This window comes from Styela clava, chromosome 8, assembly GCF_964204865.1.
Source record: "Styela clava chromosome 8, kaStyClav1.hap1.2, whole genome shotgun sequence".
In the NCBI taxonomy this organism is placed as follows: domain Eukaryota; kingdom Metazoa; phylum Chordata; class Ascidiacea; order Stolidobranchia; family Styelidae; genus Styela; species Styela clava.
The window spans coordinates 10,863,558-10,886,927 of record NC_135257.1 but is presented as its reverse complement, the minus strand read 5'-3'; the positions used below and the strand labels follow the sequence as shown (position 1 = coordinate 10,886,927).

Sequence of the window (23,370 nt, the reverse complement as noted above, 5' to 3'; positions counted from 1 at the left end):
TAGCACCGATTTTCAGAATATGCCGTCACGCTTGGCAGATTAAAAACCGTGTTCCCATAAAGTTATACAGCGAAATTCATACGAAATTAGAAATAAATAAAAGTAGCCTCCTGGAGAAAAATTCCATTCTTAACCACTGAAAATTTCAATGCAATTGGTCCAGTAATTAAAGAGAAAAGCGACTTTTTCATAACGATGAAATTCTGTGTCAAAGAACAAAAATAAGAACAACAACAACAAAATATTAAAACGATCCATAGGTCCACTAACGTGTCCAACAACAATAATTTAATAATACGATCCATAGATGTACTTCACATCCAAGCGATGAAAACGAGTTAAACCTTTTACTTACCCTAGGCTTTTGAGTGGAATATCGGGTCATATAGGACTCAGACAAAAAAATGAATAAATAAAAGTAATAGCGACTTTAAAGACTTAGTTAATCCTATACGTATCATTTTTGGAAAGCTGTATAGTTCTATTTAATCTATCTTCTCTCGGGTGTAATAACTCTCGTCTATTATTAGAACTGTTGCAGTTTCAAAAAGAATAAGCCGAGAAAAGCACCAGAAAATTATTATAAAATAATTGAACTTAATTTCATCTACGTCAAGTACTTGCGTGTAACAAATATCCGTCAACAGTTTTTGCCACAGGCTAAACGGCAAACAATTATTGATAACTGGAAGAGTTCAAAATATTATCCAAATAAAGAATCAGAAGCATCCCGGAAAAGAAAATATACCGCGAAATTACAGTATAGATAGATCATCAGTAACTAAAGAAAGAAGATAATATTATGTAGCATTTATATGTAATTAGAGTAGTAAAACATAAAACAGAAAGGACAGAAAAAGAATTACTAGTTTGTTTCAAAACAACCACCTAAATCGAATATCATAAATTGATTTGACATAGCAGCGCGCTGAGGAATATAATGCAATATGCTTAGTTTATTCGTTTCGTACTTTTATAGGGAATGGGAACCCTCAACCCAAAACATTTTTGTTAGAATTGGGAAAAAATTCAATAATAAACCATTGTGAATAATATTTGTGATATCATAGTATATATTGTAAATGATGTTGAAGTTTAATGTTTATAATTACCTATATCTATGCACAAAATGACATTTTCTAGTTACATTCTATTATGCGTTATTCATATGTATGTTAGAATTAACAATAAAATTAGCGAGGGAGTAAGCATGATAATCTGAGAAAATCATATTCCAACCGATTTGGAGAAAAAGTCAGCAAAAATGTTATTGTTGTGTATGACGATGCTGATTTGGACACCTTTGTTTTGTGCTGGACAATCGTCAAGTAAGTACACTAATTATTTGCCCCTTCAATAAAATTTCCCACTATCTGGAAAAAATCGACAAAAGCATGGACCTTGTCCTGTGTTCAGTCAACAGCCATGTATCGAAATGACAAGTGAGCGTTTTAGACGACTTGTAGATGCAATAGTTGATTACTACATCACTCGTTTATGCGGTGACCGTACATTTGAACCCACGTACATTTGAACCCGTATATCCGCGGGTTCAATGTATATGAGGGTGCTAAAATCCATGGGTTAGAGTTAGTATGGCTTCAAATATCCGTAAAAAAAATCCATAGGTGCAATAGTATGCAGGTGCAATTGCCGTGGTTTCAAATGTAATGGAACCCGTTTATACACCTAACCAAAACCTTTTGCTAAACAACACCAAGATCTATAAAATTTCGTATCTATTTTCAAGAAAAAGTGATGCAATAAGAAATTCATATTTTGTGGCATCTGTTTACAGGTTGCATTGACGAATATCCAATTGACGCCTGTCGCATTTTTCAATCAAATGGCCAGTGTCAAACAGACGTTGGAAATCTTTGCAAAGTGACATGTGGAAAGTGCAGTTTGGGCCCGGTTTTTCGCCCACCATTGCAACAAACTCCGCCCCAACCAGTAACTCGACCGCAACCAGTTGGTGTGTATGTTTCAACAAGCAGCAATTTTACATAATTTAAGCAGTAACCAAGGAATTGAGTTAGAGAAACATAAAACTGAACTGAAATTTAAATTTTTGGTTATTGGGTATTGATTGAGCTAATGGTTGAGTTGGACCCGAAAGCATCCAGTTTTAAGCATTATATCTGTATACAATTTGCTGTTACCGAATCTTTTTATTTTTTGAAATACATTTCAATTCCGTATTAGTGAACGTGGTATTGATACTACTATTTTTCTGCTTTGCCTGGCTCATGCTAACCTAGTCAGAATTCTTACCGTGTCTTAACTGTATGCCCTCGCCTTAGGCTCCCCGATACTTTGATGTGCCGAACCGAGAAATTAAAACTCTTAAACTCAGTATAGTTCCTTTCCTAGCGATTTTTGTCCTTGCCATTGGGTGCCCAAAAGAACTTGGTTATGAGTTAGGTCGTGAAACATTCCATTGACGAAATTTTAAAGACTCTGAGACTTCATGTTCATAATTTCCATTTCAGCTTGCAATGATCGGGACGCGCAATGTTCTACTTGGGTTGCATCGGGCTACTGTTTCACGGTAAATGAAGTTGCCAGACTTTGTCCGAGATCGTGTAATTCTTGCGTACAAATAGCAGGTAAAATGCATATTTTTGTCTACAGATTACGTATGTGATCAAATTTACTCTGCATTTCTATCATAGCTGTTGTTACAGATGTAATTTTCGAGGATATTATAATGAAGATTCTTCAACAAAGAAATCTTTTCAAATTTTTTGAATTGAAACATGTCGACACCGAAAGCAACTTTATTTTGGTTTTGTTTTTCTTTGATTTAGTTGTTTTTCAAGAAAATGTTTGTTATCCGTCTGTCGTGTGGTCGTGGGGAAATCCGTCCAATGTTTTGATTACGACAGATTGCAATGCTAAACATTGATTCGAAGGTGCTATTTATTTGTTCGCGGTTTATCGCCGCCTGGTACAACGACGTCGTTATTAATGTAGCTACGATAAATGATACAACCAAGAAGTTTTTTGTATTTTAGAATGCTTTATACTGATTTAGGCGGGTAATGTAATTAATTGGATTAGTAGATATCCAGTAACCGCAAATAAACAACTGATTCTTATCCACGGAAGTGTAAAACACACCTGGGTTGGTTGATAGCTGAAAACTCTTGCAAATTTTAAAAAATACATTAAAAGTAGACGCGCAAATAAAACTTCAATTTTGTGAATTATCTATGTGAGGAGAAAATTATGGCATACGCGATAACTTGGCATTTGCAAAAATTGAAATAGGTAGACCTCTGATTATGTATATTCCAGGATAGCTATTCTACAATTTTGTGCACCATTATACTATATCGAAATCATTATTGTTAAATACCTTGACCTTTCATATTCCTTTTGAGTACTCAAAGTTGATACAAAGAAATAAATTTTAAAAACACGAACTTTGAAAATTCAAATTACTTTTGAATTGAATCAAATATCTTTCATACCCATTCTTTATTGGATTTATTTTATTTAATTGCAATTTATGGGTATGTAACACTTCAGATTAGAGACTGCTCTTAATCACTATAGTTCGCATTGTTTTTCAGGACCAACAAGTGGAACATGGACGGGTTGGGGACCTTTCGGGTCCTGTAGCAAAGCATGCGGGCCCGGTCTGAAAACCCAATACAGAACCTGTATTGGAACTTCCTGTATTGGATCTTCCTCAAGAAGTCATTCCTGTTTCCTACAAGCCTGTCCTGAACCAAAAGGACGATGGGAAATATGGGGAGCATATGGATCATGCTCCGTAACATGTGGTAGAGGAGAAAGAACCAGATTCAGACGTTGTATTGGAATAAATTGTATTGGCAGTTCTTCATCGACAACAAATTGTGTAAAACCGTTGTGTGCAATAGGTATCATTAGCCGTTATGTACAATAAGTATAAAAAATGTCGGGGGCATCAAAAAAGTACAAAAACGAAAATTATAAACTGGTTTAGGAGTAAACATGCGAAAAGATGGCATCATAATATTTTGTGTAATATAAGGGAGATCATGACCACTGCGTTTGAATACGAAAAAACTGTTAGTTATTAAAAATCATGTTTTTTCTTGTGTTTATTGACAAAAGTATGACATTGATAAGATCAATTAGTGATTTGTTGAATATATGCAATAAATATTACAGCACTCATTTATAAACTATTTATTTATTTCAGAACCGTTGCCTTTTTCACCGTTATTACCAGATATTTCATTTATTATTCCAAATATTCCCACAATTCCCGATATTTCGGATTTCAAAAGAATAAGAGGATGCACTGATGATAGATTTTGCAAATCATACATTGCTTTCAACCCCGGGAAATGTTCCGAATCACTTGTAGCTGCTGCATGTATGAAGGCTTGTGGAAAATGCAAAGGTGGTTAAGATTAGTTTATTAAGTATTTATAGTAGATAAAATATAACAATTTGCCAAATAGTACGATCCTTTCATTTTTTAACAAAAGATCGGAAAGTCATGTCACATGAATAAATACCCAATTCATTTATTATTGCAAAATAATTTTTCTTGCATATTTAGGCGGTTCAACTGGTACATTAGGAAAATGGACGAGGTGGGGATCCTGTAGCAAAACGTGTGGGGCAGGAACAAGGACCAGAACAAGAAAATGTTCTGGACGCTGCGTAGAAACACTAAAACAAACGGAAAAATGTACAATCAGAAAAACTTGCCCGAAAAAACGTGAGTAAGAATGCCGTTTTCACGAAAAATTTCATTTTCTCCCTTCTATGGATAATTTCGATATTTTCGAGATGAAGCTAAGAACTTTTCAATAAAAAAAAGCTAATATTAAGTAATCATCTCGTTTTGTCACCAAATATAATTCACTAGTAAATAATAATTCATTAATTTAAATCATTTTATCTTCATTTCAATACGATCCGGTAATCCAATTTAGTTCGTGAATTTTATTGCTTATACAATTTAGAACATTTATGAAATTCTCTATCACGTTCATTTAATGTTGGCCGCAAATTTGTAAGCCGCCAGATGTCTAGCAGAATACATATTTGCACTGAACAAGCATAACGTTTAGGAATTTGTTAAATACACATTACAATTTTTAGCACCTAAAAAATCGAAATGGTCCACATGGGGTGCGTATTCTTCTTGTACAAGAAAGTGTGGGGGTGGTACGAAAACTAAGAAACGACGTTGTCTCTACGGTAAATCTTGCAAAGGCTCTTCAACCTCAACAACAAAGTGCAATGTTCAAAAATGCAAAAAACGTTAGTATGGGGGTCCGACAATGTACGTTATAATTGTCCCCCTTTACTGTGCAACTTTGACTAACTTCGAAACTAACACGAAATTGGTGAAATTTTTACTCGTGTCAAGTTTACAACTAATCAAACTAAATTTTACCTGTTGTTTGTCGCAAATATATCATTGAGTTTTCTTAGAAGCCTGGGATAACGCGGCATTATCGTCTAAAAATATTTAACGCCATAATTATTCTAGATTTTAACCTTGAAGATGAAACCAGGATCCCAAATTTTTAATCAATTTTTTTTTCTAGTTATTGACTGGCAAAAATTTTTACCATCACTTTGTATATTTAGGAGGGTGGAGCCCTTGGTCAAAATATTCAAAATGCACAAAAAGTTGTGGCGGAGGAACGAGGACCAGAACTAGAAAATGTTATGGTATATTCTGCGGATTAGGATCTTCTAGACAGACTGAGAAATGTAACGTTCAGAAATGCACGACAACTAAAGGAGGTAAAATACCATTTACCTTCAGTATAGTACTTTAAGGTGATTTTAAGTATGCATCATCTGGAACTGTGACTGCGGCTCATGAGTTTTGTTAATCTTGTTATAACCATTTTGTATTACTTGCGGTCCGCAAATAGCAAAATTCAACGAAAGTAAATTAAAAAGCGTGGTTTGATGCAATATCAAATATTCTTGATTTCAGAAACAAATAAATCATTTAATTCAATTTAGTTTGGGATAATTGGGGCCCGTATTCAAAATGCACAAAAACGTGTGGAACCACGGGGACTCAAACCAGAAAAAGAAAATGTAAAACAACGAACTGCGTTGGAAGCTCAACGTCTTCGAAGAAATGTAACCAAAAGCGATGTATCCCTTCATCATCAGGTATGACAATATTACTAGACATTCATCGTAAGTGAGGTGATGGTAAATAAAAGTAAGGGGGTAAACACAGGAGTCAATGACCAATCAAAATTAAAAAAAGATTAAGCACAACCACCCTAGCAATTGACATCGATACCTGTGGAGCTTCAACTGATTTTGTCAAAAAATAGTGAACCATACCTCTATGGAGTACCACGTGGTGGTGCAACATGGGAAAAAAATAAATTTGGAGTGAAATATGGAGCTTTATTGGACTCTGAAAATATTTGAAGAATATAGTAAATGCAATAGCCTCTTAGCGACATCTCCCATCTGACATACTCAAGTTTGAAATCGATTGGACAATTATTTGACAGGAAAAGCCGTTTTTCCACAACATCAATGACCATTTCGACCACCCCAACAAGATCAACGACAATTGAATTCTGTGGGCATGGTCGTTGGAGACAGTTTTTCAGCCAATTTTTTCTTATTTTTTACAGGAAGTTGGAGTAAATGTACAAAGACTTGTGGGATCGGTACTCAATATAAATTTGATTCCTCAAGTTGTACATCTGCATCAAGTCCAAGATGTCTTCGCACTTTTCGAGCATGTAATAAACAAAGATGCCCAAATAGTAAGTGTCAGATACAGCTAACATTAAAGCTGATCACAGGATTCGATATTCTTATTCTTCGCATTATTCACTAAATACACGGTTCGATATTCTCATTCTTAGCAATATTTTCTCTGAGTTCAATATTCTTCTTTATTTGCTCTAGGCCACCATAGCGAAAGTTCTTAAAAAATATTCCTGATGTTTAAGTGACTAATAAATCGACACACACTCTTACTGCGAATCGAGTACGGGATCTGGCGTTTTGCTGAATAGTCAAAACGGTCAAATATTATATCATTTTTCGCACTTGTCTTTGAGAAAGATTTTGGCACCCGAACATTGCTCTTACTATATTACCGTATCGGTTTTAGAAAGTTGTCCGAGACCCAAGAAACTGAGATATGGTTCGAATCATGCTTGTTGCGAATCCGCAGAAAGTAATGTTCAACGCATTATTGGTGGAGATGGGGCTAGTATACAAAACTGGCCTTGGATGGTGAGTTGTTTAGCGACTTAGTTCTGAAAATTCCTATGTTTATTATTCGTTCCTCGATCTCGGTAGTTTTATGTCATATTTTAGGTATATACAAAGGAATAAAAGATAAACAGCGGGATCGCCAGTCGTTTTAAAGTGACTAAGAGTAAAATTTATTTGACTGTATAGTATAAAATGGTAAATTTAGGTATCCGTATCACTAAAACAAAATGTAAAAATGGAATCAAGAATAATAATGAAAACATGTCTTGATTGCATAGTTCGTAGATATATCTCCACAAAATACATATAGAGATACTGAAAAACTCATAATTATCTTTTTGAAAATTACGCATATCATAATTTTCAGATTCTTGTTTTGACCGGCGAGGTCTGTGCTGGAACTTTGATTCATAGACAGTGGGTGTTGACAGCAGCTCACTGCTTGAGGTAAAAATTGCGTTAACAAATTCTATATGAACTAAATGTGATTAAGACCACGTAAAACTGATCTTAGAGTGCTCTGATTCTTGGTAATGGATAGCTGGTCAACTGTTTTTCTGTAAAATTGCCAAATCGATAAAAATCCACAATAAATCAGTATTGAAATAATATGTGATAATAGCTATAAACTATATTTACCGATTCTTTTTATTGCCCATTTAACTTTGAACGATATATATAACTACGTTACACAACATAGGTAAAAGAAAACGGTTTGTAAGTTTGTTTTAGATTGTAATCTGAGTTTATATAAATATATGTATATATATATATATCGGTTCCTTTAAAACGCTGATAATTTGGTCGTTACCTTGGTTTGACGTAAAACTCGATGACTTGAAGGATTTTGGTTATTAGTGAAAAAGAAAAGGGTAGAGATTGACAATACGGCAACCCCAGACATGGCTGCTACACCCCGTCCGATAATAAATTTTTGGCTAAGTATTTTTCATCTTTATCGGTAATTTGTAAGACTCGTCAATCGCGTCATTTTTAACAAACGTTCACTCTATGTTTATTACCTTTGCTGCATTTTATCTAATGTTTATTGATGATTCAGTCGTATTCCCTATTTCATATTTATTTGTGTAATGAAATATTTAAATACTTTCCAGTTCCAATCCAGTTGATCGAAGAAAAACACAAATATATGCAGGGATTGAAAAATATTCTGATCACCACAAGACTAATCCCATTGCAATTGAAAGAGTTATTATTCACCCTGAGTTTAACTCCAAAACTTTAAACAACGACATCGCTTTGATCGAGGTATCAGTTTAAACTATTTATGTAAATATGAACATTAAAACTTTGCGTTCTTTTGCGGTTCATAGTTTTTCTGTGCAGTCCACATTATTTGTATAAAAGTTTCTGTTTTCTCTTAGCGTTAGAAATTCAGTCAATATAAACGAAATGAAACAAGTTGTGTATCAAGTGGTTCCGCGGGCTATCCATCCCAAACATTAGCTATAGCAGGATTATATGCTTTACAATATGAACAATTTCCGACTCTATCCATTGAATTCGAACAATTGACTGTAATTACCAAAGCGGGTAATATATATTTATACAGTTGTTTTTCAACCACAAATATTATTTTCTAGCTGAAACAACCCCTTTTGATGAAAAGCACTATAAGGTTTGTTGATCTTCCATTTGGCGAAGAAACACCGATCGATTCAATTTGTTACACAACTGGATGGGGAGTTAGTGAGTCGATAATTATGTTTAGTTCAGCTTTTTTTATATCATCGTTCCCCAAACTGGTTTAAACATGCGGAGCTGCTGGTCGGGTCGTATATTCGAGGGAGGAGGGGTAATTATGTTCGAAAGGATTGCTACACTCCTCGTCACCGTAGGGTGGTTCACGTAACCGCTGGCCAGTTAAAGCTTGCTTCCTCAGCCATGCATCTTAAAACAAAATAAATGGCTAACTAATTTCATACCCGACATGGAATGGTAACCGGATGAGAGTCCGTGGTTCGTTCGCCATATGATTAGGCCATCTTATTTCCTCTCCCCCGGGATAAATATGTTAATCCTATCTCATCCTAAGTTAAAATTTTCTACGAAATAAAAAATTAAGTTGACAAAATTGAAATGAACAAAATAATTTTTATAACATACAAATGTATAGGTCTGCATAGACTTCATAGAAGTGCACAAAATTAAGAATTGTACTACAATGTTGGCTATTATTATTATTTCTAAATTTGGTTCTGTATTATTATTATTGCTGAATGTGTTAAAAAAATAATCGTTTCCCAATACTCTTAACAATTTTATTATATAAAATATCGAACATTTCAAAACTCTGAAGCGGGCGTTATTTTTGACTCCCATGCATTCATTTTGACTTGTAAAAATTACCGCTAGGTGCCTCAATCTACATTAATTCGGCCATGGATCGATTGGTTGAACATTTTCTCATTTAATTGCGACGCTCAGTTACAATTTTACCTCAGGCATTGCTCCGACAGACAGAAAGTTATTCAGTACGAAAGTTAGGTGTGAAACGACACGTTGATAAGGGCATCAAGAACGAAAATTTAAAATTTATCAACCCCTGCTACTCCTCTAATGATTGGAAGATGTTTCGGGTTGTAACATATATGTATATATATAATCGTTTTTGTATAATATAGATCTTTTTAATGTAGCTCAATTTAAGATTTGTTATTAGCATTTGTTACAAGCATTATCTTATTCTATATAAATTATGAAATTTCACACTAATTTTGGAGTATTACTGCTAACATGTGTTCCATGTCCTGATCTTTCTCTTCTTCTCGTATTCAAATAATATTTGATTTTGGTATCTTTTCTTTTTTTCCGCAGCTCATCCTGATGCAACTGTCGAATCCGAACAATTGCAAAAAGTCAGTTTACAAAATTTTGACATGGCATACTGTAGAAAGCAATACAAAATTGGAAAAAATTCAGAAGCCCAGAAAGCTATGATTTCTACTACTACTAAATTTCTATGTGCAGGAAGTCTTACCGACAACCGAGATACGTGCTATGTAAGTCTGAGATGTTGTTTTTTGAAATAAGAAAAAATCAGCATCAACAAAACCACAAATCACATCCCTCTGTATAATGCTACATCACTCACAAATCAATGAAATGCTCAAGAAATGCCAAAATTTTTATATGACATTCCTATTATCTTTTCGCCAGGGCGACAGTGGCGGTTCATTAGTCTGCCAAAGATGCTCTTCCTGTCGCTGGTACATCGCCGGAATAACGACATTCGGATTTCCGGGTACATGTGGAAGAGTGGGTTATCCTGGATTGTATGTCAAAGTTCGAAGCTATGAAAACTGGATTGCCAGTTATGTAACTGAGCTAACAAGGGGTCGCAAGTCATGCCCGTACAAATATGGGCCATGAGGTGGTTGTTTTAGGCATTGAATGTTGTAAATATCGTTTCTCGCTCTGTGACGTAGTCATTAGTTTCGTTAGCTGTTGTTTTTATAGTGAGCACTGGGTACACATATTACGGATTTTTGACTTGACATAATTATATAGTTAAATTTCCCTAGATTTTGCTGCCATGAACATTTTGAACCATGAATAAATATATGACAGTTCCATAAGACTTGATTGAATGACCATGTGACTGCTCGGTATGTTTTTAGTTACTTCTGATTATAATATCATTTGAAAAATACACATGAACCTCCAACCTAAGCTGCTCCCCCAAGCTTCAAGACGTATAAAACGATGACATACATTGCCACTCATGCGTAACGAAGCAGCACCACAATGCAGCGGACTGAAAAGTTTATTTAGAAATTACGCGCGAAACACTGAAGCGTAACATAGTTTCATTGGAGTACTCCTGTAGTGTGTGTACCAGGTTAGTGTTAGGCCATAATTTTAGTCCTATTTTCCTTATTTTAGTTATATTACGAGTTCGGGAACTGTCTGTGTTAGCCAAGTGAATATACCCCCTGCACATATGCTTCCGTTCCTTTACACAACTTGATGTAAAGTTGGCGAACAAAATTAGCTAGACATATTGGTAGACACACTTCTGGAGCGCCTCCATTTGTGGTCTGGTGGATAGGCTTGTGTGGACTTGCAAACTTTGCAGGCGCAGCCTTGGAGGCCAGAGGGCCACCACCTTGTGGCGAATGAGCCTATATTGGCTGGATAGTGGTCTCATGGGAGGGGAAATTCCCAATATGGCATTCTTATCGTATTAGCACAGGAATCTGAACTCTTGTTGTTTGTAAGTGCCTTTTTCCATGCCTGGCTAATATTTGGAGCGATGGTCTGTTTTTTTTCCGAGACTTTCAGAGTGGAATTGTTCACCAAGTTGCCCTTTAACAATTGCAATATTTGTTACAATAGGACTATTCTGAATTTGCTAAAATTAAGAAATTGATTCAAACAGAGTTGTGATAACACTGACTGGTTGACTGCTTAGGGGATAGACATTATAGCCTACGTGCTACATATCTAAAACATATTATGCTTCCCACAGTTTACGTATATATTTGGCTGAACTTGACAACAAATATTTAAGTGAATCTTTTTTTTTTCGGGCTTCTGAAAATGTGCTACCTTTGTGCAATGCTTGGGATGTGCTAAAGATTTTCACAACCTTCTAATTGTTTTCCTGATTTGACTTGGACTTCTCTAATCTAATTTAGCGTTAACCGTTGTTTACTTACAATGCAGCGCCACAAGTCTGTGCCGTTCGGTATCACTTGGCATTTTAGTGGCCGGCCGTTATTTCACTGAAAGGCGGTTTTTCTTTGCTCCCAAGTGAGTGTGCATGACCTCAACTTGAGAAAATTCTCATGAAAAACATGATTCTCATAATAAATTCCCATAAATGTAAAAATTATTACATTCAATTCAATATATCCTACTGACGACCGTCATTATTCATAACTAGATCTTTAATTCATGACGTTATGTATATTTATTATTTTACAAAATAGGCAAGCGAGTAGCATATTGTAATAAAAAAGCAATATAATGACATTAATGAAGTAAAACATGTTAAGTGTTGTATCGGATTAGAAATCAAAATGTTACCTACACTTGTTCACAGTTAACTATATGCAGGCCACACACATACACAAACAGTTGTATATTTTCCAATTTTCAAACATTCGTCTTTAATATTTTTTCGCAGTAGCTGGTGTTTTATCTCCTTGTGCGTCATAGCGATGTTTGTAATTGAATCAGGCAGATAAATGAAGTAATTAATATGTTTCAAAATGTTATCGTTTTCTTTTTTGAGATTATTTTCACGTTACAAGTTTTGCATTAATGATACACGTTGCGAAGTGAGGTTGGAACTAAAATTGAAAACGCCTGAAATGTGGTATTTCAGCAAAGTCAAGCGTATCGTCTGCTTCGAACCAAAATGTACTAGTAAGAAATCCCGTAGCAGAAAAATATGAAAATTGATAATAGTAATTAATTGTTAACAGTCTTTTATCAATAAAATATAACAGAAATGATATATGAGTGAAAACATATCGATCAGTCCAGAATCGCTTCGCCTAACACCAGCTAAAATATTTTACCGAATCAGTTTGTAATGCTGACTATTTGTCTGATTTATGGTCCATACTTATACGGGCACTTAACAGGCGACTGATTCAAGTCTGGGATGAATTTGCACACCCAGTCTTCAAAAGCTCTCGTTTGCGTGAAGAGATTAGGGTGGCCACGTTTTCCGCAACTGCTTCTTCGATTCGTTGACGTGACACCAGCAATATACCATTCACAGGATGAACATCTCTGACAGATTAATGGACTCCCTTCATAACCCTTCAATGAATTTATAAATCGATTGATCATTAATGTTGCTAACGGGTTGTAACTGTTCTATATGTCGTTTTCGAGGCTGAGGGCAGGACAAGAGGATCAACTCGGATTTTTTTTATCAGAGTTTAGGTTTGAGAAAACGATCTCTTTGCTCACACCACAGTTGGTGATTTCAGTTTTGAGGATTGCCTCTAATAAATGTTTTGTCAGATATTTTTTTGATTATGGCTTGTGTTGTTTGACTCGCTCTGGGTATGGAACCTAAAAGGTGATTCCATTCTAACTTTTCGATCAAAAAAATGACGAGAAAACATATTCGAATTTCATATTTCGAATGAACCAAATTAAACATGAAATACCAGGTAAAATGTAATTTAGTAGCAATATAAGTTACGATTGACTTTTTCACCTAGGTCTAATTTCTGTAGACTGGAGATCTTGAAAAGTTCATGAAAATCTGCCTTAAATTATATATTTTTATACTTACGGTGCAAATTTTGTTTTCTTCTGTTAAACTTCCGGCACATAACATTTTAGGTGATTTTTTCATGACATAGTTTTTCAAAATCTTGTCGTCTTTAAATTCCCTCCTACAAACGTTCATATCAAATATTTGCTGATCAGTTTGGTGCACTGGATTCGAAGAAGCAGAAATTCGGAGAGAACGATCTGTGAAATATGATTTTTATTAAGAGAAGCAATATTTAACTTGTACTCCGTTTAACTTCATCGAATCATCATTCGTTAAATTTAATGACTCCAGAATCTAGATAATATTCGTTTATGTCAAAACAAGTATCAGATCCTGCTGTTAAGTATGCACGGTCAAACAATTTTGTTGTTCATACCATTTCAGTGATTTGGTGATTACATTTTGCTTACAGACAGTGCGTTGATTCTTATTTTTTAAGTTAGATCTATAGAATCTGGTTTTAAGGAATGTCTAGAATTTTGAAGTGACTGCAGTATTATAACTTGCTTTTACATGAATTATAATATAATATGACGTATACTCACTTATTCCCCAGCCTACAACCATACAAGTTGTGTCTAGTGGTGTGACTTCGCTTCTTGGAAAACTAAGGAAATTGGCATATCTTGATTGCACAGGCTTAGTTAACTGCAAAAATATATATACTGTATTGTAAAACGCTCGTTAAAATTAAACTTTTTAATTTCATTAGGGGGTATTTCATCTAATATACATTGGTGGTTAAAAGTAATTTCTCTTCTATCAGCAATGTGCAGTTACGATCCAGTGAGTCACACTTCTCCGGATCGCTCGTGATTGACTTCGTACTATCACCTCTAGTGGGCGCTAATGGTTCGAATTACATGAATTCATACTGGTTATAAAATCCCAACTTCCAACAGAAGACAAAATCGTGGCAATTGTTTGTAATTAACAGAGATAGATATCTGATTTTCGCTTTTATTTGTGAGGCGTGGGATACTAACCTGTATTAAAGCAATGTCATTTTGCATCTGCCTGTATTTTGGATGGGGAATAGTTCTCCTCACTCTGTACTTGTTTTTTGACGTCGAATAAGCAAGATCATTGATACCAACGTAAACAAACATACGAGAAGTACTCGTTTTCAAGCTTCCGCTCCTGTAAATATATGGAAATACGTTTGAAATATTAAAAGATCTTAGCAGAAAATATGTCAATTTAAACACCATCGTTCGTTCTGCATTTCTGATATACAACGACCTCGAATATGTGAAGTTAAAAATTATGCAAGTTAGCTATTGACAAACGATTCTAGGTTTGGGAGTCAACAAGATTATTCATTTGCAAAAATTAAATTGCAAAATTCAATGCAACTGAAATTGAATACATATTTCGGAGTAAAATTTTGTATAGATATATATATAAATGAAAATGCTTACATTACGCAATGCGCAGCTGTTACAATCCATTGTGGATGAATTAATGCCCCATTGCAAACGTCGTTAAAAGATGTGATCAGTGCCTGTAAAACAAATGTGAATTTATTGAGCGTACACCATGTACACAGCCGATATAACAGAATAATAGGACTGCGTCCATCACAATATACCACAGATAATTCTTTTTTTTAGCTATTTACCTATATAACGCGTGGTGCAGTCCTAGGAAATACCTTCTACGCGGCAAACGAAGCCCATTAACACATATCGTTAAAGGTTTTCCTACGTGTACATATTTTCGTGGGGTGGCATTATAAACAAACTGCACGAAAGTGATATAAAAGTCTTTTAATTTGCTATTTCACGCATTTTTTTCGTGCACAGGATATTGTCTAACTCTACAATATCGTGAAAAACCTTTTCTATTCACGTGTTACTGATATTTGCTGACAATCATTTTGTTTGCAGCTCACCATCCATGGCCACTTGTTATCACTGAAAGATTTCCCTTTATTGGCAGACTTCAATTTTGCGAGATATTTTGTAACTGAGGGACCACGTCGCTTACAACAACCTTTTTTATATCCATATCTTTTCATTTGGTTCTTTCGACAGGCTCCTGTGATGAAAAACAAATAAATTTTTATTGTATTATGAACAGCAAATTTTTTTCTGAAGTAAAATTATTTGAGTCAAAAATCCTCTTGGAAATTTGAACGATAGTCAAAATAATTGATTTTTTAGATATAATTTTTTGAGGAGTCCGTCAATATTTGTAATGCAATATAGCTTTGTGTGCTCAGTTCGTCGTATTTAAAAAAAAAACATGTGTACTTTTCACTGAGTTTAGAGGTACCGATAGATTTAAGTCCAGTTATTTTAATGTTTCGTCTCAAAAAATGTAAATTAAATTTGATTGAATTGATTACAATGGTTTTTATTATCGCTATTCATTAGTTAGGAAAATGCTTTTTAAAATGATACTGTTGACATCAATTCATTTTCATCTGTAGTTAAACATGAAATACAGTTGTCTGAAAATTTGCATATGATGATATAGAGTTGAAGTTATGACCTATATAAAGTAGTTTTTATTGGTATTTGTTTGAGTTATGTATTACATGAATTATAAGTCTGTCATCGACTACATTTAAAATAGCATCGTGGTCTGTTACTTAATCGACTCCATCAATCAATGTATCATTTCACGCTATGAATTCAACAGCATGCAACATTGTCGTATTGCTACAATTCAGTTTTCATGATTACCAAGCTAGTTGTAACACATGAAAAGACCGGTCAGCGACCCATCCAACTTAGCCTTGCGTGCCAATAACTACATGACGAAGTGACGTAAAAAAATTAATAAATTCTGATGAGTGAACTTGATTTGTCAGTGATTAATGGATCTAAAATGAACTTTGAGAGTTGAGAGTAACCTCATCGCTCTTTGCTTTTCACAAAATCAGGTCAAAAGTATACTTTTCCTTCCTGGAAACTTAACATCAATTCGCCTTGATGTAACAATTCGCAATTAGTTTCTTTTTTTTAACTCATGAATGACTCCGAAACTCAAATTCAAATTAATCTGCTATAATGGAAACAGAAAAGCCATGAAAGCATAAAATTCGTAAATAAGGCTTGACGTAGCATACTAAACCATTGAAACCTTCGTTGGTTGCATGGAATTGCTGTATTTTCTGTGCTGTGACATGTATTGGTAAATGATAATACAACAAGCACTTACTATAACGACAAGTATGAGTATTGCACTCTTCAAATACTCTCAAACATCGATGGTTGTTGGGATTGGTACATCTTCTTGATAGAAGAGCAAACCTCGTTCCGCCTCCACACGATTTAGTGCAGGAACTCCATTTATCCGGACGATAGGTGGTTGGCGTTGGTGGTCGCTTTGGTTTAGGGCCTGCATTAAACAAAATGTATAATTTAATTTGATTTGTTCGAACTTTCATTGCAGCAGCTTTGATGCACCGTTTCATGGCATCCTACGTAATTTTGAGTGATGGTTTACACTTTACAGTATGATTTGCTATTTTAGTTTGTTATGGTTAATTTCAAATACGATGCGATGATACTGTTATTGCATCCTGCTTGGGGGAAGACCGGGGTTACTGGCGAATGTGCCATTATTCTAAAAATAAAAGTGCATAAAGTAAAGTTTTCATTTTACAGGTTTTAAACAGTGAACCGGACAAACAAATGTGATATATATGTGAGGAACAAACTGTCTAAGTTTGTTTAATTTCGCTTTACTTAACGTTACAACCTCTTCCTTGAATATAACTGTGAATTATGGCTCGATTTGAAGTTCATAAAGCAATTGGCGGAATCTAACATTTTATTTATATTATACCACGCTGAAAAGAAAGCCAAGTCATGGGTGTTGCCGAAACCAATAACACCGCACATGTCATAATTAACCGGAAACATAACATCTATTTTTCATTTCCAAATTTTTGATAAATGTTTCCGCTTTCACAGCAATCGTTTACAAGTGATATTGACTCGCGGCCGTGACACTTTTTTAATTTTACAGAGTCGTTTCCTTCCGTGTAAACAAACAGAACACGTTGCTGATAATATTTATTTTCAGATATGTTAGTTCATGTTCGCGACAGCAGGGGAAACCCGTGCTTGATAATAAAATAACATATTCGTGGATCTAAAACATAAATCTGAATTACTATTCAAATAAAATTTCATAACTTGGTCCACATATACCTTCGTTCAAATATAGTTACATGACAAACGTTGTTAAATCGAAATTGCCGCATGATTTTTTGTGTTAACCGGTTTCAGGTTCGAGTTTGAAATTAGCGAAAAAACTTTAGTTCATATAATCATACATCAAACTATATTTTTTGTTATAGAGAACCCGCTTTCAACTAAAGATAGTCTGGGCTTACTTCGGTGCTTCAAAAAAATAAAGTTCGGTCACACTTTAAAAATTGATCTAGCTTTCTAATACTAACTTTTAATTTACCGGTTTCTTGTATTGACTAATGAAAACTCTCGGTAAAAGGGGCATCACCTGTAATACAAACTACGGTGCGATGTATTAATGTACTTCGTAATTTCCAAACACAGATGTGTGTGCTAACATTTTCTAAATACGATACGCTTTTGAATGATAATGAAATGACATGTTAATTTCTGATACTTTTAACAGGTTTTTCAAGAAAACATCGATTGAAATTTTTGTAGTGGCTAAATATTTAAAAAACTTATTTAAAATCAACTATGAACTTTATAAAAGTATTTTCTAGTTATTTCAAAATGTTTACTGCTCATAGGATCGAAACTACACACCTTACAGGTTTGTACCACGACGAGACGTCGTTTTGGACATTTTAATCCTATAGGATTTCCATTCAAAAATGTTTCGGAAAGAGGTTAAACTTCTACAAACGAAAAAGATAGTCAACAACGGTATTCATTTGACTTTCACAACCTTTACAAAACAAAATGTTTTAATAGTTATCGGTTTTAACCTTTTTGTAGTTGGAATTTAAATTGAAGTCAAAAACTGCTAAATTTATTGTTGATTTCGCAGTCCAAAGCTTCATTTCACTTAATGAAGAATTTCAAAAATTTAGATGATCAATGTAAAATTTCTTGTCTTGAAGTACCGGCATGAACATTTCGATGGTTGACGATATCAACTACCTCATACAGATTATCAAACGCTTTTTTGTTTTACTTGAAACTATATTCATCTATTTAAGTTTACATAGTGAAAATAAAAAAGTTTACATGAAAATATGTTCAAGACTGATACTTGACCTCTGCAAATATATCATGATGAAGATGCAGATAAAACAGACAGTTTGTCATTACAAATCATGTTGTAAATTTTTTTTCACTATTACAATTAAAATATAGAGACCACCCATAAAAATATTTTTACAGCAATATCATTGAAGCCTAACATATCTTCGCAAAAACAATGGCAGATACTAGAATTGTTTATACTTCCGTAGTATGTTCATAAACAAAAAACTTTCAAAATTTGAAGTTGGGCAGTATAAAATATTATATAGGCCATTTGATTTAACAGATTATAGCCTCGTAATATCTGTAATGAATCCCACGAGAATAGTATTTTTTGGAATATTTGTAAAACTTGATAAAAATATGCATGTAAACCGTAATTTAAAAAAATATTTTCTTTACATTCGGTAATTTAGTGGCAAAATATTTTTGGTGTTTTGTAGAAAACCGGACAGTAACATTTTTTGCAAGTCACTAAATTCTGCTAACGCACAGAATGTCACAAATTATACTACACACAAAAGCATACCTGGGTCGAGCATTCGGGGCTGCGTAATTGTACACGAGCAAGCATAAATTATCTCTGGCCACGTGTATGCAAGAATAAAACCAGAAGATATGTAGGCTTTTCGCAGTTTCTGCGTAAATGACCAAACGAGAGAACTGCATGTTGAGTGACGTATTCGTTAGACATTTTTTTCGTGGTTTCGGTTTACGTTGTTTTGTTTAACATGAGATTTGACTCAAAGCACATCTTTGCCAGATTATCTCTGACACAATTACTTAGATTTGAAATGTTTTCGCAGAAATTGCTCCGAGTACAAATTGATCGAAAAAGTGCTGACAATTGTTGACAACCGCTCTTTATCAACTTAAGCTATATTAGAATAACATTACCGGAAGAGAATTAAAAGAAACATTTTAATGCACGATTTAGGAATTTTTTCACATAAAACTGTTTACTGTCACATCTGTGCGCAACATCACGTTATCGTGTTTGTGCATGGGACTTCGAGGACTGTGGACGGAAACCACCAACCACATTACATATGTGAATATTAATCACATCGAAAATTCGGTCATTTTTGGAATCATAACAAGTAGCTCATAAATAGATGTAGACACCCCCGAAACAATCTTATACTTATTTCTCGATTTCTTGAACGCTCTTGGTTACGTTTATTAACACGGCATTCCCATGTTTTGGCCAACTTTCATCACATTTTTATGTATGGAACATTGAAAAGTTAGTCGAAATTATTTTTGGTATTAAGCTAATAATTGACGGCAGTATGACCATTTAAATTATTGATATATTTATATGAATCATTCATGTATGTGCATAATTCTATTATGTTATCATATATAAGTTTGGATGCATAATGATATTGTTTGGTTTTTTTTTTGAACAATCGAAATTGAAAATATTTCGTTGTTATCGATGACTAAAATGCTTTAAAAATAGATGCAATGTTTGCATCAGGACGTTAAGTATGAAATTATGCTAAATCATCTCATAATTGTGCCTCGAAAAACCTATTTATGGAAACGAGATACTAAGATGGTATATATACCAAGTTGAAACATAACAAAAGTGAGATTTATCACATTATTTCGTGAATAATTTGAAAAAATTGAAATTTATTATTTTCTCACTGCAAAAAGACCACGAAAAATAATCTCTTAAAGCATCTACTGTATAATCTGTGACTAACATCCCAATTAGGTTGGTTGCAGTTAATCTATAATAATTGAAATAATATGTCACCTGGACTCATCATCTTACATTGACCTTTGAGCTATTCATCTAAAATGAAATAACTGGGAAACAAACCCAAAAATCTAGCGATAAATATAAGGTTGCTTCCCATTCAATTTCGTAATTTTTCTGTACCTTCCAACTTGATTCTGTGACTTTTGGATCCCTTTCCAGTTTACCCAAAAAGATGAAACGCGTTTATATGTATCTGAGTGAGCGCGGCTTGAATCCAAATTCAACGGTATAACAAAAATTATCAAACTTTTCATAGCGTTGATTAAAATTTCACGAATCCATTCATTTTGATATGCTAATAAACTATGTGTTAAAAATATCTTTATTTGGCAAATCCATGTTAAACAATTAATTTTTTACCTATTAGATCTTTAACCTAATGGCTTTTTATGGAATAAAAAGTTTCGGAATCATATGATCAGACAAATTTAATGTAAACATTTAAAAATCAAAACTTAATCTGACCTGAAGAATATGGCACAATTCTCTTGGTCGCAGTGGTAGTAGCTGGTAGTTCACAAACTCCACAAGTTAATCTGCAATATTTTCTGAACATTTTGCACAAGCCACGGGAACGGAACATTTCACAACTATAATCTTCGTAAAAATTGTCGCAAGTTTCTGAAAACGTAAACATAGTTTCAACACGACGAAGGATGTTATTATATAGATCTTAATTATTTGAAATACTATTTAAAATACAGCATGTTTCAACGCTACTTTAATTTCGATTCAATTTTAAATTCAATATATATATATATATATATATATATATATATGCAATGTCTTCAATCAATGCATTATCACCGCATTCATATGAAAGTTTAGTGCTCATATAAGAGCTATCATTGTGACGACATAAAGGAAAACTTATAGATGGGGACTTGTGAGAAAAATATTTATGCAAGGTCACAATGATTCAATGGAAGTGAACAAAACTCACTCCCAAGTAAGGTAGTGAGTGACTATTAAGCCAGACAAAGAGCTCCGTGGTTTCTTCCCTATTCCCCTTTTCTTGCAAGCAATACGTATATAATCATATTTATTGCACATACCTTCCGAACTTTTAGCCTTCTCACAGTTGACCATACATATAATAATGGATAAAAATACCCATGAATGAGTTGAGAGAATCATCGCTCTTCTTTACGTTTCAAATAATACAAAAGCTAATAATATTGTCGTATCCTCGACGAACGCCATTTATATAGCGCACATGCGCCAAAAACCATAGCACTTTCCGGACTTCTTTTCGGAATTTTTGTCTCTAATCCAGAATCATCACGTAATTCTTTTTTCGTATTTTTGGTATTACGCCATGGCAACATAAAACTAATAAAACTCCAAATTGGCCATGTGCGATCAGTTTAGATACTTACTTACAATTGAAAAAAAAGTGTAGTAAAAGTAAAAATGAAATCATACCTTAACCTTACTAATGAGTAAGATCATCTTTCTCATTTTGTAACAGGATTCATTTGAAATTTATCTTCTATATGATGTTCACTTAAATATTAACCATTTAGTTTGCTTGTTCTTGTTAAATTTCCATTACAAATCATGTTTAGAATATATATTCGTACCAAAAAGATGAAATGATGTTTGACAAAGGACATAACTAATTGTTACCGAAAATATGTATTATAGCCAAGATTATTTGAATGCTTTTTATTTATTTTATAATAGAGTTTCAGATAAAATTTGACTGTTTTGTGAATTGATACTTAATCAAACTTTCTTGTTGAAGATCAGATTGCAGATCACTGTAAGCCTTATATACCTCAGTGATTTTAGTGGAAGACTTTTTTGTCACATGATAATCTAAATGGCATCTTATGCGTATGGGAATACTGGGGTTAACATGACCGTTGTTTTCAAAGTTCGGCATACCTTACAAAACTTTTTTGCATTTTCTTTTAAGTAGCCACAAACGAATAACTGCTGTTCAAACCAAAGAAGTTATCTTGGATTTTTTTAATACAGTGCATATTTTTCAATAACGTTCATAATCACTAAGCTGTATTTTATGTAGGAAATAAATTATTTTATACATAAAAATTGCGAGTCTCAAACAACAACACCAAAACGTGAATATAAGAGTACACGCTAACCACGAAACCATTATAAACAAAGTATGTTTTATTTTTTTGAAAATGTTGTTGTTCTTCATCCTCATATAATATTAGTTGGTTCATTATGCATAGGTAATGTTAGCTTATGCGTATGGGAAAACTGTTTTTACATTTTTTAATTTCAAGTCGATCCAAATTTGATTCGACGGGATCCGGTCGGGAATTTCTCAGCCCAAAGGTAGACTTTTTTCTCTGCATTACAGTTGAATGGTTTTTGCTTATTGAACACGAACTGGGCCTGTGGATCGTATTATGAATATGTTATTGTTTCAAAAAAATGAGCAAATGCTTTATTTTTGGTGATTGGAGCCTGTTGTTGACAGTAAAAGACTATTTATTACTTTTATTTATTTTAAAAACATCTGTGAGCATTTTGGGATTCGTTTCTAACTTCGAAGTATTGTGTAATGGCGTCATCAAAATGAGAATTTCATGTCGTGGTTTCGACTACCGGTACTGTAAAATATTTGGTACTACGTCGTTTTGGCTTTCGTGGTCATATATTTAAGCATTGCTTCCTTGGTTTTTCCAATTGTCTCGTTTCATATGGCCTTTAAAGCAATACGTAATTACATAAAGATTGTCTATGTTTAAGTTGAGATAACTAGTTTTGTGGGATTGTTAGTCGGTGAATTCCGACATTTAGACACTGGTGTTTTTTTAACAAGCCGTAAATTTTACAGACGGGACTGTTGCCTACGAATTTCTTCTTAGATTAAGTACGAAGTGAACAATGCAATTAAAAGCAAACGCATTAAT

The 23,370-nt window shown here is 33.9% G+C and overlaps 3 protein-coding genes across 4 annotated transcripts; 1 reads left to right on the top strand and 2 right to left on the bottom strand.

The window, feature by feature from the left end:
• The first annotated feature begins 1,149 nt into the window (after positions 1–1,149).
• LOC120346412 (uncharacterized) lies at positions 1,150–10,828 on the top strand. Of its 2 annotated transcripts, XM_039416139.2 has the most exons (16): positions 1,150–1,328; positions 1,799–1,975; positions 2,493–2,609; positions 3,579–3,890; positions 4,196–4,399; positions 4,562–4,723; positions 5,110–5,271; positions 5,605–5,763; positions 5,992–6,147; positions 6,630–6,764; positions 7,118–7,242; positions 7,592–7,671; positions 8,340–8,493; positions 8,829–8,934; positions 10,063–10,247; positions 10,405–10,828. In XM_039416139.2, the coding sequence occupies exons 1-16, from the start codon at positions 1,265–1,267 to the stop codon at positions 10,615–10,617; spliced, it is 2,511 nt and encodes an 836-aa protein (XP_039272073.2). In that variant the 5' UTR covers positions 1,150–1,264; the 3' UTR covers positions 10,618–10,828. The 2 variants fall into 2 exon arrangements, with proteins under 2 accessions (XP_039272073.2, XP_039272074.2); XM_039416140.2 differs by lacking the exon at positions 5,110–5,271 and having other exon boundaries at positions 1,151–1,328; positions 10,405–10,824.
• A 249-nt stretch (positions 10,829–11,077) lies between these two features.
• On the bottom strand, positions 11,078–15,523 carry LOC120346413 (tryptase beta-2-like). Its single transcript, XM_039416141.2, has 6 exons — positions 15,384–15,523; positions 14,911–14,993; positions 14,476–14,629; positions 14,035–14,137; positions 13,505–13,686; positions 11,078–13,020 (listed from the first exon to the last, which is right to left on the bottom strand). Exons 1-6 carry the CDS (start codon positions 15,507–15,509, stop codon positions 12,808–12,810), a joined length of 861 nt encoding a protein of 286 aa, XP_039272075.2. The 5' UTR covers positions 15,510–15,523; the 3' UTR covers positions 11,078–12,807.
• Positions 15,524–15,882: 359 nt separating this feature from the next.
• LOC144425722 (uncharacterized) lies at positions 15,883–21,668 on the bottom strand. The gene is made up of 4 exons (XM_078115262.1): positions 21,535–21,668; positions 20,945–21,100; positions 16,658–16,837; positions 15,883–15,944 (listed from the first exon to the last, which is right to left on the bottom strand). The coding sequence occupies exons 1-4, from the start codon at positions 21,614–21,616 to the stop codon at positions 15,883–15,885; spliced, it is 480 nt and encodes a 159-aa protein (XP_077971388.1). The 5' UTR covers positions 21,617–21,668.
• Between the last annotated feature and the right edge of the window lie 1,702 nt (positions 21,669–23,370).